This window comes from Eptesicus fuscus, chromosome 6 (genome assembly GCF_027574615.1).
Source record: "Eptesicus fuscus isolate TK198812 chromosome 6, DD_ASM_mEF_20220401, whole genome shotgun sequence".
Lineage (NCBI taxonomy): Eukaryota > Metazoa > Chordata > Mammalia > Chiroptera > Vespertilionidae > Eptesicus > Eptesicus fuscus.
Genome location: NC_072478.1, coordinates 18,035,097 through 18,052,729, shown reverse-complemented (window position 1 = coordinate 18,052,729; position 17,633 = coordinate 18,035,097). Strand labels below are relative to the sequence as shown.

The window sequence follows — 17,633 nt, the reverse complement described above, 5'->3', positions numbered from 1 at the left end:
CCGAGGCATCACTGGTCCCAGCGCGCTATTGTGCCACTCCCAAGATGTCCCGCTATTGTGACCTGGGACGCTATTGGTCCTCGGGGGCGCAGGGCGCGCTGGGAGATGTAGTCTCTTTCGTCCTGGTGCGGTTGCCGGGGGCAACCGTCCTCTCAAGTTTGAGTGCCAGGCGGAGAGCGGCGTTGGACCCCGTGGATGGACATCGAGGGCGGAGGTTGGCTGGACAGGCTGGGCGGCAGGGGCTCCGGAAGAGAGAAACGAGGCGCGCTCTGGGGCTGGGGTGGGAGGGTGGCGGTAGGGCAGCCCCCAGCTGCGCCTCATACCCTAGTTCCCCGGTTTGGATCCGTTCGGGAGTGTGATCCGATGTGGATCGTTCCAGGCCTGGGGAAAGACTCCAGTGCTTCGATTTTTCATTTTTAACAATTTTATTGAGGATTCATTGATATACCATACAATTCGTGCCTTTTAAGTGTACAAGTCCATTGTTTTTTAGTAAACTTACCAAGTGGTGCAGCCATCACCACGGTCCAGCTGTAGAACTTTGTTTTTGCATCACTCCAAGGAGGTAGATCCCCTTTGCCCCCTTTGCGTCCATCCCGGCCCCCACTCCTAGCCCCAGCAACTACTGATGTGCTTTCTGAGTCCATAGATTTGTCTTTTCTGGTGTTTTGCATCTAGCTACTTTCACTTACTGTAATGTGTTTGAGATGTATGCCTATTATGTGTATTGATATTTGTTCTTTCTTATTGCTGAATAGCATTCCATTGTATGAATGGACCTCAGTTCTCATCCATTCTCTAATTAATGGACATTTGGGTTGTTTTTTTCTTTTTGTCTATTATGAGTAATAACTGTTACGAATATTTGCATATATTTTATTTATCTTGGGCCACATGGAGTGGAATTGCTGGATCATTTGGTAACTATGGTTAACCTTTTGGGGAATTACCAGATATATTCTAAATTGATGACTGCACCATTTTACAATATCCCTTCCCCAACAATTGAGGGTTGCAGTTTATTTGCTGCTTCACCAATGCTTGTTAATATCTGTATTTTTTTTACTTTTTGGTTATAGCCATCCTAGTGGGTGTGAAGTGGGATCTTATAGTGTGTTGTGTGTTTTGTTTAAATTTTTTTTGGTAATCCTCACTGGAGGATATTTTTTCATTGATTTTAGAGAGAGTGGAAGGGAGGAGGAGAGACAGAGAGAGAGAAACACTTGGATTGATTGCCTCCTGCACGCTCCCTTGGGGCCGGAGTTTGAGTTTGCAACCGAGGTACATGCCCTTGACCAAAACTGAACCCAGAACCCTTCAGTCCGAGGGCCAACACTCTATCCACTGACCCAAACCGGCTAGGGCAATCTTATGGTGGTTTTGATTTACGTTTTCCTAATGGCTAGTGATGTTGAACATCTTTTCAAGGGTTTGTTGACGATTTGAGTATCCTCTTTGGAGAAATGTCTGTTCATGACCTTTGCCTATTGATTTATTTTTAATTGTGTATATTTTAAATATGTCTATTTTAGTTGTGGTAATGTACATGACATAAAATTTGCCATTTTAACCATTTTTCCATTGGTTATTTGTAAACCTAGGGAACATTTCAGGACAACTACGTGCCAGAAAACCTGGCCTGGTGGTGGGGCCTGCCCTCTGACTCACAGGATGGGCTGGGCTGAGCCATCTCCTGAGCCTCACCTACAAAATGTTAATATAGTTGTTGACGTCGTTTCGGCGCAGTATGGAGACAACCCACGGTTCCGCACACATCTCCCGCGGTCCTTTGTTTTCCGCCTCATTCCTTTTAACGTCTGTGTAGTATTCTATCATCTGAATGCTGTCTCCTGGACTTGCCCAGGTCTCTATGGATGGGTTTGGATTTTTGTGACTACAAACAATGCCACCATGTCATTCTCTAAAATTCTCTGTGCACATTGAGAATGTTCATTATAAGTAAATTCCCAGACATGGAATTCTCAGGCGTGAGATCTGTGTAGTTCACATTTTCATTGCTGTTGCCGAGTTTCTCGCTAAAGGGTGCAGCAAATACAGACCCACCACCCTGTATTTCTCCATCGTTTTACGTCTTTAAAATCTTTGGAAACCTCTGTAAATCTTGCAGTCGGTCGTTCCTGTTCTTCAGGGGCACACAGGAACTTCAGAATATGATGAAAGCTCTGGTCCTTCTCCCCAGAAAAATGTCCACCAGCTTGTGTACATACCCTGTGGCTGACATTTGTTGAGGGGAGGGTGCTGCGTCTGTCCATAGCTTTCTCCTCCTTCCAGGTCAGCGGTCCTCACACTTTTAGGGAAATAAGATTTTTCTGGGGACCTCAAATATACAGACTGTGTGTGTGATTTTTGAAATCCTCACCAGAGGATATGGTTTTATTGACTTTTAGAGAGAGAGAGAGAGAGAGAGAGATTGAGAAAGAGAAACATAAACATCCACCAGTTGCCTCCAGTACGTGCCCTGACTGGGAATCGAACCTGCAACTTAGGTATGTGCTCAGGCCGGAACCGAACCTGAAACGTTTTTGTTTTTGTTTTTTTAAAAATATATTTTATTGATTTTTTACAGAGAGGGATAGAGAGTTAGAAACATCGATGAGAGAGAAACATCGATCAGCTGCCTCCTGCACAGCTCCTACTGGAGATGTGCCCACAACCAAGGTACATGTCCTTGACCGGAATCGAACCTTGGACCCTTCAGTCCGCAGGCCGACGCTCCATCCACTGAGCCAAACCGGTTAGGGCCTGAAACGTTTTTGGTGTATGGGACTATGCTCCCACCACCAAAGCCACCCAGCCAGGGCCAGATTGTGTGTGTGTGTGTGTGTGTGTGTGTGTGTGTGTGTTTTAATATATTTTTAATTGATTTCAGAGAGGAAGGGAGAGGGAGAGAGGGATGAAAACATCAATGTTAAAGAAATAGAAACATAAAAAAAAAGAGAAAAAAACACACATCTATGTTGAGAGAGAATCATTTATCAGCTGCCTCCTACACGCCCCCTACTGAGGATCGAGCCCGCAACCTGGGCATGTGCTCTGACTGGGAATCGAACCGTGACCTGCTGGTTCTTAGGTCCTTGCTCGACCATTGAGCAACACCGGCTGGGCCAGATTGTGTCTTAACAGCCCTTTGTTAGAGAGTTGAGGACGGAGAAAAGAGTAGCCCTGCCCGACTGGCGTGGCTCAGTGGTTGGGCATTGACCTATGAACACAGTTCGATTCCTGGTCAGGGCACATGCTCGGGTTACAGGCTTGATCCCCACGAGGGGGCCATGCAGGAGGCAGCTGATCAATGATTTTCTCTCATCAGTGAAGTTTCTATCTCTCGCTTCCTCTCCTTTCCTCTCTAAAATCAATAAAAACGCGGTAGGTAATTGCTTAAATGGTACCAAGTGTCTGACCATTTTCCTTGTCGTCATCAGGCTTGCAGGGAAGGCTCTGTCTGAGCAGACTACACAGGGGTGGTTTGAATGCATGATACATTTCTTTCTTTCCTCCTTAGAATGGCTTCAACAAGAAAAAACTGCCATCCCATGCGTGAAATCTTTGGTGATTTCAATGATATTTCCTTAGAAGATTCAAAGATGGAAAAAATAAAAAACGTGAAGATCAGTAGGAACCTTACCAAAATAGCTCCCAGTAATAGCAGATTTCTAAAAAGAAGCCAAACTATGGGTGGAGAACACTTCTTCCCGAAAGGGGATGCTGGCCTGGGGAGTGGGCCCTGGCTGTCCGCGGGGAGACCCCCGACCACCGCCTCCCAGCTCAGGACCAGCGCCGCGCTTCGGAAGCTGGCCCAGATCGAGTCCAAGATCATGAATCGGAAGGTACAGATGGACTTGTCTGACATGGAATCCAACTCGAAGACCTCCAAGGACAGTCTTCCCTGGAGAGCAGACAAAACTCCTCCCAGGAGTCCAGCTGAGCTTTCTTCCCAGAATACAGACCGAACCTCCCAGGAGCAGGCCCGGGAGACTCCTCTCGGCGGGAGCAGCACACCGGCGGGGAAGGTCAGCAGGTTTCTAAAGAGGAGAGAGCCACCTGCGGAAAAGCTACCTCCTGAAGCCCATTTTGGGAAAGAGAGGAATCGTTCGGTGCCCACAGAGAAAGCACCCGTTAGAAAGCTGGATTCGCCAGACAGCGATGAAGAGGAGATGAGAGAGCTGCTGGGAAGCTTGATGGACTCTTTCAGAGAAAAGGAGCCACGCACGAATCAGGGCCCCACCGGCACCAGAGTGGCTGGGAAAAAGCAGGTAGAACTGTTCTCGGTAAGGTTGGCATGCATTCGTTTTCAACAAAGTCTGCGTTTGTGCCTTTCTGTCAGAGCACTAGAGACTTGTGGTAGCAGGTGTGACCCAGGGGCCACGTGAGACCAGGGTTTGATGAGGAAAGGTTGGGTTTCAGACCGTCACAGCTACCTGTGTGGGCCTGCTCTGTAGGGGATGGGATTTGGGACCCGTTAGGCAGTTTTGCAGTAACGTGTAACTGTGTACACCACGGAACAGCACTTTGGTTGAACACCAGCAGTGATGATGCCATAGGCAATCCAGGCCTGCTTGTCCTTTGTGTCACACGGGGATCATGTATTTCCATTTTTTTATTAAGATGAAATTCACATAAAATTGACCATTTTCAAATGAACAGTTCACTGGCATTTAGTACTTTCACAATGTTTTGCAACCACCACCTCTATCTAGTTCCAGAACATTCTTATCATCCCCAAAGGAGACCCTGCACCCATTAAATAATCACTCTCCATTTCTCCCTCCCCCAGCCCCTGACAACCACTAATCTGCTTTCTGTCTCCATGGGTTTGTCTGTCCTGGACGTTTCATATAAATGGAATCATACAACAGTGTGGCCTTTTGTGTCTGGCTTCTCTCGCTCAGCGTGGTGTTTTCAGGTTCACCCACGTTGTGGTGTAGGCCAGTGCTCCACTCCTTTTGTTTTTGTTTTTGTGTGTTAACCCTCACCTGAGGATATTTTTTTCATTGTTTTTTACAGAGAGTGGAAGGGAAGGGAGAGACTGCGAGAGAGAAACATCGATGTGAGAGAGACACATCGATTGGTTGCCTCCTGCATGTGCCCCGACCAGTGCAGGGGGGCTGAACCTGTAACCCAAGGTACATGCCTTGACCAGAATTGAACCCATGGCCCTTCAGTCCATAGGCCGATGTGGTTACCACTGAGCCAAACCGGCTAGGGCTCACTCCTTTTTATGGCCGAATAATACTCTATTGTGTGACGGACCATATCTTATTTATCCATTAACCCATTGATGGGCATTTGAGTTGTCTACCTTTTGGGCATCCTGCTGCTATGAGCCTTTGTGTACAAGTATCTGAGTCTCTGTTTTCCGTTCTTTTGGCTAAATAGCTCGGAGTGGAATTAGTGGGTCCTACAGTCATTTTATGAGCAACTTACTGATGACCAGTCACACTGTTTCCCACAGCGGCTGCACCATTTTACATTCCCACCGGCAGTGTATGAGGGTTCCAATTTCTCTACATCCTTGCCAATACTTATTTTCTATTTTGTGATTATAGCTACCCTAGTGAATGCTAAGTATTGGGAAGGCTGTGTTTTATGGGGAAACCCTGTGCATAGTCATTGTGGTTCTGTTGAAAGTCCCAGCTATCATCGATCATGTACTTAGGGGCCTTCATTTAGAAATGTGTAATTAACAGTACATGTTTGAAGGCAAAGTGATATTTCTGATTACTTGTGGAGTATTTTTTAATTCTAACATTATCTTGTCTAAATGTTGTACCTTGACTTCCAGAAATGAGGGGTAACAGAGAAAGGGCCACTGAGGGATGGATATGTGGTCTAGGAAGCCCTGGTCTCATGCACCCTGCTAGCCACATTGTCAAATGATAAGGACTTACGTACCACGCGCTTGGTAATTTTGTTTCTTTTATTTCTGCCAAAGTAGGATCAGATCCCAACTCAACCAAAACTGCTTTCACTACCCAGTGAGGAGCCTTCCAGCGCAAAGCCACCTGGGACATCACATCCGCCAACTTTCCCATTAGCAGACGGGACTCTTCGCAGTGTGCGCTCAAGAGCTCACTCCCCGCAGACTCACATTCCTGCGGACACAGCCCCCAGCACGGTGTCATCGCTTTCCGTCACCAGCACTGTGTCAGAGCCAGTGCCCCCCGGGAAGGCACGTGGCAGGCTCTCATCCTCTCCCGTGAGGAGTGAGGCCGGGCCCGGGGAGGAGTCGCTCCCAGAAGCCTCTGACGACAGCCTGAATGGTAACCCACAGCCCTGTGCCAAGGTGTCCCCCTGGGCAGACAGGGCGAGGCCTCCTTAGGGTCCCCAGGGTGGGGGTCACAGGCTGTTGTCACCGGGAGTGCATGGTAGGCCCTCTCACACCCTCAACTCCCTGACCTTTCCTGAGGGGCCAAGTCAGATTTTTGTTCTGTCTTTTTATTTTCTTACATCTGTTTTTATTGGTTTTCAGAGAGAGGGGAAAGGAGAGGGAGAAATATCAATGTGAGAGAGAAACATCAATCGGCTGCCTCCTGTTCACACCCCAACTGGGATGTGGGTGTGTGTCCTGACCAGGAATAGTGTGACCTTTTGGTGCATGGAATGACGCTCAACCAATGGACCCACACCGGCCAGGGCTGTTCTGTCTTGAATCTCTTCATCCAGTAACCCTGACCAATCACAGAGCAATAACCCAAATCCTCCTAGAAACCCTCCTAGAGCCATGAGCAAAAGAAAGGCAACTCAACTCTCCTTTTTGTAAAAGAGAAATTTACCTCCTTTTTAAATTTGGAAAAGTGTAAACATCTCTAGTCACAGACATTGCCACATTATTTAACATTTTTATTTTAAAATTGTATAAGAAAGAGGAGAAAGCAGAGAGATGTGCTGCCAACGTAGATTTCTTCCTTTGATCCTCGGATCTAAACGGAAGCACTGTCTTTAGTGCCTGCTGTGTCCCTGCAGGACGACCAGGAAGGCCAGCCTGCCCCACGGGTGCCAGTGACTGACTGTAACTCGGGAATCAGTTGAAGGGGAGGAAAAAATAGATTGTTTCCTTTTTCCCCTTCTAAGTTCTCCGCTGCGGCTCTGTAACAAAAGACAGTTGAGCCCTAGCCGGTTTGGCTCAGTGGATAGAGCGTCGGCCCGCAGACTGAAGGGTCCGGGTTTGATTCTGCTCAAGGGCACGTACCTCGATTGCAGGCTCAATGCCTGGCCCTGGTTGGGGCGTGTGCGGGAGACAATCGGTCTCTCTCACATTGATGTTTCTCTCTCTCCATCTCTCCCTCTCCCTTCCACTCTCTCTAAAAATCAATGGGGAAATATCCTCGGGTGAGGATTAACAAAACCAAACAAAAAGACAGTTGAACAGGAGAAAAGCATGACATAGTAAATAAATACATATATATTTTTAAAATATATTTTATTGATTTTTTACAGAGAGGAATGGAGAGGGATAGAGAGTTAGAAACATCGATCAGCTGCCTCCTGCACACTCCCTACTGGGTGGGGATGTGCCCGCAACCAAGGTACATTCCCTTGACCGGAATTGAACCCAGGACCCTTCAGTCCACAGGCCGACGCTCTATCCACTGAGCCAAACCGGTTAGGGCGTAAATAAATATTTAATGTAAGTTTGACATGACATGGGAGCCCCCATAAGGAAAGGAAGACCTGAAGGGACTGTCAGGCCCGAGCCTGTGGGTGCTGGGTTTGGTGAGGCGTGGAAAGGCCTGGAGAAATGTGACAGGACAAAAGGAAATGGGCTCAGGGCAGTAAACTGAGCAAAGCCGGCTCTTTGGGATTCCCCAGTACCCCCAGTCTTGGCCACGGGGGTGCTCCCTTCCTCTGGGTAGAGGGACAGCCCCACTCAGACCTGCTTCAGGGAGAAGGGCAGAGTCCGTGCCGCACCTGCCAATCCTCAGATTCTTTCAGCTTGAAATACTCACTCTGCCGAGGTGCCGCCCCAGGGGGTGAGGGGAGGAGGACGCACTGCCAACAAAGGCCCCCCTCCCACCCCCAGGTTAGGCTGGGGTCAGAGCACGGGGGCGGGTGAGGCTGTGGATATGAGAAGACCCCTTGGAGCCCCTTCAGGGGCCGCCAAATGCCGTTTGACGCCTGGCCTATTCTGGCAGGATCCTTGCACTGAGGGGCTGGTAAGTGGGTATCCCCACCATTCTGGCCCCACTGCTGGCCTGGAGGGTCTGTCCTGGTGACCAGACCCCGCCCACCCTCATCCAGTTGCAGCCTCCAGGGAGGGCGGCAGCTGGGAATGAGGGGTGAGTACGAGTCCAAGTTTGGGGTCTGACATACCTGGGGGACATCCTAACCCCACTGGTTATTGGTTGTGCAGGCTTGGCCTTTCTGTGCCTCAGTTTCCTCACTTGTAAAGTGGGACAGAGCCAAGTCCATGAGACTGCATGTGAAGTGCCTGCGCTGGCCCGGCTTCACACGTGCGTTTAAAGATTGGCTGATGTGACAGTGATGTTATTTCTCAGCCAGTGCCAACACCGTTCCAAGTGCTCAAGGCCGTGACCTCCCTTGGGGCCGTTGCCCTGGGCCCGCTGGGAGGGCTCAGCTCAGAGGTTTTGTCTGTGATCGCATGTTTGGACCTACCTGCCGTGTGAATTGAGATGACGGTTCATGTTAGAGGAGCTCGGAGGAGGGGCGAGTCCTCGGGCTAGAATGTCAGGCTGGGTTGGACCTGGTCTTTCGATGGGTAGGTGGGGAGGGCATCGGGCACAGCCCCTCAGCTGGCCTTTCCAGAGAGAATGGGAGCTTGCTCTCCTCTCTCCCACCGCTGGCTCTTGCCTCCTGCCCAGAGGGCCCTGCTCCCATTTGTTCCTGCTAATACCTTAGCACTCACATCGTCCGGCCTTGGCAGTCGGCCAGCTGGAGTGCCAAAACGCTCATTCAGTGCCAGCTCCCAGGTCCTTAACTTGCTTTAATGAGAACATAGGATGCATCAGGCCCAGCCTCACATCTGCCTGAGGTGCCACTCCACTAGGCCCTGCAGCCTTCTTCCCATCTCCCCCAGAGGCTGGGGTGCCCCTCCCACCCCGCATACTTCAACATTTTCATTGCATTGTGATCATCTGCTCATCCATCTAAACCAGGACCCGGGAGGCCCAGGTTTGTTTTATAAATTTTTATCAGAACACAACACAGCCACACACATTTGTTTACACCTTGACTGTGGTGGCTTTCACACACTAAGGACAGCTGAGTAGTTGGGACAGAAACTGTCTAGCTTTCAAAGACAAAAATATTTACTATCTAACTTTTTTATTTAAATATATTTTTATTGATTTCAGAGAGGAAGGGAGAGGGAGAGAGAGATAGAAACACCAATGATGAGAGAGAATCATTGATCGGTTGCCTCCTGCACGCCCCCCACTGGGGATGGAGCCCACAACCCAGGCATAGGCCCTGACTGGGAATTGAACCAGTGACCTCTTGGTTCATGGGTTGATGCTCAACCACTGAGCCACGCCAGCCAGGCTGCTATCTAACTCTTTAGAGAAAAAGTGTGCAGACCCCCTGGACTAGCTTACTGAGCACAGGGTGGCATGTCTCCCCATCTTCCTATCGCTAATGCTTAGCCCAGTGCCTACAACACGATGGCAAACATTTATGGAGCAAATAAATGAGTAAATATCATGTTACATTTTTAATTACAGATTTTAGAATAAATATTTTATCCCTTGATGATCTGGCTCCAGCTGTCAGCATGCAATCGGACTTGGAACAGAAAGTAAGTACAACTGTCTAATTTTTCATTGTAAGTCATTACTTAGGAAGGTTTGCAACTGTTACACTTCCTTTAGGTCAGCAGTTCTTAACGGGGTGACTGTGCCCCCAGGGGACACTTGGTGATGTCTAGAGACATTTTTTGGTTGTCATGACTGCGGTGGGGTGTGCTGCTGGCGTTGAGTTGGTGGCTGCTGGGCTGGGTGCTGCTCAGCGCCCTGCAAGGCACAGGACGGCCCCCACTGCAAAGAATGTCTGGCTCTCAAATGTCGAGTGCCACAGGAGAGACCCCGACTTAGGTGATAACAGGACGAAGTTACTTAATACAGTGGACAGTTAAAGCGGGTCCCGTTTAATCCCCCCATAGCAACACCTGCCTGACTTGTTCCACTGCCCCGTTGTGATTCTTGCCGTATTAGAGACCACCTCAATATCAAAGGCATCTAATAATACACAATAATGACACTCTAACAGATTTCACTCATGTGCTCCCCACATACTGAAACCAACAGTGTTACGTGCAGCAGCCCCACTCAGTGACTCCCCCTGCCCACATCTAATAAAGGACCAGCGTGGGCCCTCGCCAGGTGGGCCCCCAGGCGTACCGCACCTCGTCTAAGGCAGTGGTATCTGGAGCATGTTCATCGCTCGAAACCACTTTCCGGTTATCGCTACTGTCCTTCGTTTTAGAAAGGAGGTCTGAGGGAAAAGGCACCCAGCAAAAGCCCCAGGACCAGGGGCCCCCCAACCGGAAGCGAGGTCTCGGAGCACCTGAGTGAGCCATCGGCCTCCTCTGCTGCGCCCCAGCGTGCTGCTAACCTGAGGCCGACGCCTGGGGAGCCCACAGCCAGCATGGTGAGCGTGGCTTATTCGGAAGATTTTGAGAATTCCCCAAGCCTGACAGCATCAGAGCCAATGACCCATTCTGAGGAGTCTCTGGACAGGACGTTGGCCACTTGGTCTGAACTCTCTGCAAGCCTGAAGACAGACCACCCCCCACCAACAGGTGCCTCTCGGAAAAAGGGGGCCCAGGATGTGACAAGAGTCACAGTGAAGGAGCAGGCTGTGCAGACCCTTGACCCTGCCTTTACCTACCAGTGGACAAAGGGTAAGTGTGAGGCCGGAGTGCCCGAGGAGGGAGGTGCAGGCCTCGGTGGCAGTGACAGGCACTCAGGCTGTGCAGTGGGCACCTGGAGGCGTGACAAGGAGCTCCAGTGTCTGGAGTCTGGCTATCGTGGTTAACTAGCTGGGGGTCCTCGGTGCCCTGCTTTCCTCTTACACAGACGAGGGGCAGCTGCCCTGGGTGTTTCCTTCTCTTCTGAGCGCTCAAACATTATGAGTTTCCAGAATCAATGACCACTGGAGTTCTCAACTGGAGTGGTTCTGGCCATGGGGGACATTGGCAAGGTCTGGAGCCATTTGGGCTGTGACAGCTGGGTGGAGGACAGGAATGCTGCTAACACCCCGCAGTGCCCAGGACACCCCCACCAGGAGTGATGTGGCCCCAAATGTCAGTGGTGCCCAGGGTGAGCCTGGGGGAGCAGCGTTGCGACAGAAACTGCCTTCTGGCAGCTCATGGGGCCTGTGCAGGTCTCCCAGGCTGCACTAGCTGGTGGTCTCAAGTTGGTGTGTTTGGGTGGATTCCCTTCTGTGGTGCAGGGGGCCCTTCTCATCATGCCCAGTGTGACTTTCCAGACATTTCTCTTGTCCCCACTGTCAGGCTTGGCCCTTCTGGAAAGGAAGTTCCCTTTCCTTTTTTGTTTTTTTGTTTGTTTGTTAATCCTCACCCAAGGATATTTTCCCATTGATTTTAGAAGAAAGGGAGAGGGAGGGAGGGAGCAAAAGAAACATCGATTGGTTGCCTCCTGACCAGGGTCAGGGATCAAACCCACAACCCTGGTACATGCCATTGACCAGGAATTGAACCTCAGACCCTTCAGTATGTGGACCAACACTCTAACCAATGAGCAACACTGGCCGGGGCAAAAGTTCCCTTTTCTTTAAGCATTGTCTTGCTCCCTTGTCTCATATAGACAACATCCGTAGCATAAACAGAGCTTGTTCCTGGACTGAACAAGGGGTATAATTCTCCTGGACTGGTTCATTTAGATTGGGGGTTTAGCCATACAGTAGCCATTGCTCCAAATCTGGCCACTTACCCCTCCCCCTTTTTCCTTGGGACAGAGGCCGGTATGGCGACCGTCGGGCCAGCCCTGGGAAGTGCCTATGTGGATCCTACACCCATCGCCAGTCATGTCGTCAGCGCAGATGCAATAGAAGGTAACAGCCCAGCTCGGGGGTCCTTGTGGTGAAGTGGATGCATTTCATCTGCAAAGTCACCCCCACCGTTGGAAGTGTGGCGCCACGTTTAGTGCTGGGTGTGAGGAATCCGTTGTGGGGATTGTCACAGCCATAGGCAGCTGCTACAGTTCCTCGGATCCCAGACGATAGACTGAGTGATCAAGAACCTTCCATCTGTCTTGCCAAAGGAGATGAATGTCAGACAAAAGAGGAAGGTTATAAGTAACTCACCTCTAAGCCTCTCCATTCCACCAGGCTATTTTTTTTTTAAAATATATTCCACTGATTTTTTACAGAGAGGAAGAGAGAGGGACAGAGAGCCAGAAACATCGATGAGAGAGAAACACCGATCAGCTGCCTCCTGCACACCCCCCACTGGGGACGCGCCCGCAACCAAGGCACATGCCCCCTACCAGAATCGAACCTGGGACCCCTGAGTCCGCAGGCCGACGCTCCATCCACTGAGCCAAACCGGCTTTGGCAAGGATATTTTTATTTTGCATGTTCCCCTTTGAGACTTTTAATCCAGAATCCATTATTTGTTTTTCCTCTGAAGACACTCAGCCAGTATGGTGACTGGCCTCCTTGCTGAGTCTGGGGGAGTCATGGAGCCTAGGGAGACCCACCCCAGGCTGGAAGACACACAACAGTTCTCCAAAAGCCTTTTTCTTAGGGAGCCCAGACTTTGCCAGGTCCCCATGGGGCCACTGATGGCTCACATGACACCAGTAAAGTTACACTAGTACTTACTATTTCCCCCCCCATTTTAGTTTTCTTAAAATTTTAAAAATATGAAGATATTAAAATATAGTAATTGTTACAGAAGAAACGTTTATATGTTTAAAAAGAGATTTTAAAAAACAATATTAACCTCAAAGATTTTTCCATCTATATATATAAAAGCCCAGCAACCAAATGGCGGAATGACCAGAACAACCTGTCAACCAGTCGCTATGACATGCACTGACCACCAGGGGGCAGACGCTCAATGCAGGAGCTGCCTCCTGGTGGTCAGTGCACTCCCACAGCGGGCAGATCCCCGCAGGCCACGCCACCCCTACCATTGCACGAATCCATGCACCGGGCCTCTAGTGTTACTATATATTTGAATAATGATCATTTTTAACACTTGCAGTTTTAATTCTAATTGTATTTTTATTTAATTAAATTTTTTTATTTAATTACATTTAAAAGTGCATAAATCAAATTTACCCCCTTTCCCATATTTAAGTGGGTAGTGTTAAATAGATTTACATCATGCAATTGCACATTTTGGGTGTCAATTTACTAACCTTTCTGTGTGTTGGATGTGGAGGTGAAGACTTCCAAATCTGCCTAAGAGGTGAGCATTCTTGACAAGCAGCTCTGAGGTTCACACACGTCAGTAGAAGGCAGTTCATTTATTAGGGACAGACAAAAGGCAAGACCTTCACTACTTCCCAAGATGGCATTGCTTCTGGAAAGTATGGAGACATACCGGAAGGAGTGGGGCCTGCAGAGCACCTGGGCCCAAAGCAGGTGATGCTGACGGGATGAGGGGACTGGGCTGGGATGGGAGGACAGGGGCCCAGGGGCTGCTCAGTAACTTGGTGCTGGGGACAGCCCTGACAGCTTACAGCCCGGCCGTGTTCGCACTCAATGACATGCTTAAGCAGCAGCTGAGCCTGACGCAGCAGTTCATGGAGGCCAGCCGGCACCTGCATGGGTCCCTCCTGCAGTCCCTGGACCAAGACACGTTCCACTACCACACCCTGGAGGAAACCAAAGAGGTGACTGCAGCACAGCTACCCCCTCCTGGGAGAGGGAGGGCAGGCAGGGCTCTGACCATGGGGACAGCACTCAGCCCGGGGCAGCAGGGAACTATTTGATGTGTAATATATGTCACGTTATAATATATGATATATAAAATATATTACGATGTACTAGGCATATATTATATGTATACTTCTTTTTTTTTTTTTTAAATATATTTTATTGATTTTTCACAGAGAGGAAGGGAGAGGGATAGAGAGCTAGAAACATCGATGAGAGAGAAACATCGACCAGCTGCCTCCTGCACGCCCCCTACCGGGGATGTGCCCGCAACCAATGTACATGCCCTTGACCGGAATCGAACCTGGGACCTTCCAGTCCGCAGACCGACGCTCTATGCACTGAGCCAAACCGGTTTCGGCTATATGTATACTTCTTTATAGGAATGGCGTATTATATGAACTATTCTTTTTTTTATATATATATGTATTTTATTGATTTTTTACAGAGAGGAAGGGAGAGGGATAGAGAGCTAGAAACATCGATGAGAGAGAAACATTGATCAGCTGCCTCCTGCACACCTCCTACTGGGGATGTGTCCGCAACCAATGTACATGCCCTTGACCGGAATCGAACCTGGGACCTTTCAGTCCGCAGACCGATGCTCTATCCACTGAGCCAAACCGGTTTCAGCATTATATGAACTATTCTGCATGATTTAAAAAATAATTTTATCTATCGATATCTCAGTATGTATTTCTAAAAAATGACTTTTAAAAAATAGTCACAGTACCATTATCATACCAACACCCAATTAACTTTATATTGTTTGAAATCCAGGGTTCAGATTTCCACTTACCTCATAAAAGTTGAACATGTTCCTATTTTTGTTTTTTAATCTATCTTTATTGATTTCAGAGAGGAAGAGAGAGGGAGACAGAGTCAGAAACATCAATGATGAGAATCACTGATCGGTTGCTTCCCGCACACCCCACACTGGGGATCGAGCCCACAACCTGGGCCCGTAACCCTGACCCAAATCGAACCATGGCCTGGTTCATAGGTTGTTGCTCAACCACTGAGCCATGCTGGCCTGGCCGTTCCTATTTTCTTCATCAGGATCCAGACATAGTCCATACATCGAGATGCCTCCTTTCTATTTAGCCTCCTAATCTGGAAAAATGGTTCTCAGCCTTGAGCAGTGTAGCACCCCAAGTCTGTGACTACCCAGGTTGTTTGTTGGCGGCACGGTGGCCCACTGGGGACCCACTTTAAGAACCACTGCTCTACACCTCCATCCCCATCTCTTTCGTTTGTTAGAGAAAACAGGTTGTTGTCTGACAGTCTCCCACATTCCAGACTTTGCTGATTGCACCCTGTGGGATCCCTTTCGTTCCTCTGTTGGACGTCCATCAGTTGACTGGACGCAGGCTGGTGATCTGACCACGTTGCTGTCTATAGCCTACCATGGCTCCTCGCTGCCTGCTCTGGGCCCGTGTCCTGAGAAGGGCACCCAGCCCTTCTTCCTTCCTGACAGCAGTCACTCATCCTTTCAGACTCAAGCATTCAGCCAGGGCTCATCTCTTCTGTCCCCGCAGCGTTACCACATGGCATGTCATTTTTTGTCTGTGTGACCAGGAACTGCTGGGGACAGGCACTATCTTTAGCACCCAAAGCCCCAGTAGGCTGAGGCTTGTGGTGACATGTCCGTCTGTCCTCTGCTCCACAGTACATCAGGCATCACAGACCCGCCCCACTGACCATGGAGGACGCTCTGAAGGAGGTGAAGGAGGAGCTGTGAGCACCACCAGGTAAGGCTTGGCTTGTGATTCTAACAAGCTGGTCTAGTTAGAACACTCCAGCCAGAACACGTTAGTGTCCAGGGGATAGTTAATGTGGGAGGGGGCAGGTGGCACCTAGGACTCACCTGAGTGGAATTCCCCTCCCGGCCCCTGAGGACAGACCATAGACCAGTGGAAATGGAACCCGGGTGACCTTACCACTCATGGCAAGACAGAGGCTGCCAGCCTGCCTGGAGCCCCGTGGAACGGCTCCACCTGTCCCGGAACTGGCTTCCTAACGAGCTGAGGTTGATGGGGGATGAGAGTCCCATTTACTAACAAGGACACAGGGTCAGGGGTCCATTCTGGGGACCTTGGTGTGAGACACCAGGCAGAGCTTGACCTGAGCCTACAACTCAAAGTCCACACTCAGACACACCTCCTCCCTTCTGAGCTCAACACACCAAGGAAGAGGTCTTTATGAAAAAGTCTTTATTTGAAGGCAAAACAGTAAAACCCACAAGAAATTGTTAACAGCACATGTTTATGCTTTATATCCTGAATCAGACACATTTAAACAATTCACAGCTACAGGAAACCTAGAACAAAATCAAATATTTTATCACATCAGGTTGAAAAGTTGGAGGATTTTGCATCTTATCGAAAAGAATTTTTTGAAAATGTTTCTGTACAAATAAACGGCACCGCACCCCGCTGCCTAAAGATACTAAGTGCAGCAGATCCCAGTGTGGTCGCCAGCGGCTCCCTCCAGGCCTCACCCCCTCGTGGTTGAAGGAGGGTGGGTGGGAAAAGGAAGTGACGGAGCAGGAGGCAAGGCCTGTGGCTCCTCCCCACACTGGGTCTGAATGGACTATTGCACGCAGGTGCTGGTGTCAGGGTTCTCTGAAGTGAAAAACACAAGTAGACATTGAGGGCACAGATCCTCCACGGGTATCATCCTGTGACCTGAAGCTCTCTCAGATCCATCTCCTTAGATCCTTTTCTGTCTGGAGATAACAGCAAATGGCTAACGTTAAAAAAAAATTCAACTTAACTAAAATAACTAAGGGCCAGTATGTCTTGGAGGAATCAAGTTTCAAATTATCTCACTGGGGATATCTTAGATCAACATGTTTTTAAAAACTAAACCATTTGGAGTAAAAATGAAAACCCTGTTTAATGTTGCAAATCAAGGTTTTGTTTTTCCTTTGTTAGAGAGTGAGCAGTACTAGCGCCTGGCCTGAGCTTTGTCACGACCTAAGAGGGAGGTGCAGGCTGTAGAGCTGGCCCGCTGCACCCCTAGTCCGGGCACCTGGTGCTCGCCAAGGCCTCCTCCACACATGCTTGCTGATTTAAGCAGAGACTCGCATCTGACTGGGAAGAGACAAAAAATCCATTCCTACAGGTGTCAAGGATTCTTGTCCAGGGGGTGAGAGGCTCATGTTTCTCGCTTCACTGTCCAGGGAATGAGTGCAGGGTGTCCTCACGTGAATCTTTCTTCTATGTGAAAGCTGGTTTGCAGGTGGGGCCTGTGCCTCCCGCAGTAGAGCATGGCACTGGTCGCTAGGTATGCTATGGTTGTCCTCTTCTGTAGCTCCCCCCAAATGGAGGCTGCGTGAGAACCGAGAGGTCCCTACCATCTTCCACATCCAATAAGCCAGGAAGGTCCCAATTGCCAAGCTGCCGGCGGATGGCAGAGCTCCTCACCACACCTACTTGCACTCGTCCCTGGCCTTCATGCGGGCGATGAAGGAGTAGCTCTTGTTCCTGCGGTAGTTTTCGTAGGGGTCGTCCAGGGCCACACCCACACCCTTGTACTGGTCCCACTTATCCCGCACGTCCCCCCCCTTGATGGGGTCCTGGATCCCTTGCTCTTTCACGCCGAGGCCACCAGATCCACTCCAGCCTTAGGAAGAAAGAGGGGTGAGTGGTTACAACCTACAAAAACTGCAGTGTGGTGCCTTTATCCTGACACAGTTAAGTAGGAATGCATCTGGGGAGGTAACATGCATAAACGCTGTTTATGAACACAAA

The 17,633-nt window shown here is 49.4% G+C and overlaps 2 protein-coding genes across 7 annotated transcripts in view; one reads left to right on the top strand and one right to left on the bottom strand.

Moving 5' to 3' along the window:
• The first annotated feature begins 152 nt into the window (after window positions 1-152).
• Window positions 153-17,633, top strand: part of C6H19orf44 (chromosome 6 C19orf44 homolog) — an 18,169-nt gene continuing 688 nt past the window's right edge. Inside the window, exons 1-8 of one of the 4 annotated variants that reach the window (XM_028134405.2) lie at window positions 153-214; window positions 3,521-4,271; window positions 5,954-6,278; window positions 9,696-9,769; window positions 10,456-10,873; window positions 11,950-12,045; window positions 13,669-13,835; window positions 15,548-15,629. In XM_028134405.2, coding sequence (XP_027990206.2) covers window positions 3,522-4,271; window positions 5,954-6,278; window positions 9,696-9,769; window positions 10,456-10,873; window positions 11,950-12,045; window positions 13,669-13,835; window positions 15,548-15,619 — 1,902 coding nt within the window. In that variant the 5' untranslated portion in view covers window positions 153-214; window position 3,521 and the 3' untranslated portion in view covers window positions 15,620-15,629. The other 3 variants (XM_008157814.3, XM_054717304.1, XM_054717305.1) reach the window with 3 other exon arrangements.
• The window catches only part of CHERP (calcium homeostasis endoplasmic reticulum protein), an 18,616-nt gene continuing 17,056 nt past the window's right edge, over window positions 16,074-17,633 (bottom strand). For all 3 annotated transcript variants that reach the window (XM_028134401.2, XM_028134402.2, XM_008157813.3), the window contains exon 17: window positions 16,074-17,505. In XM_028134401.2, the coding sequence (XP_027990202.1) occupies window positions 17,312-17,505 (194 nt within the window). In that variant the 3' untranslated portion in view covers window positions 16,074-17,311. The remainder of the gene's footprint in view (window positions 17,506-17,633) is intronic.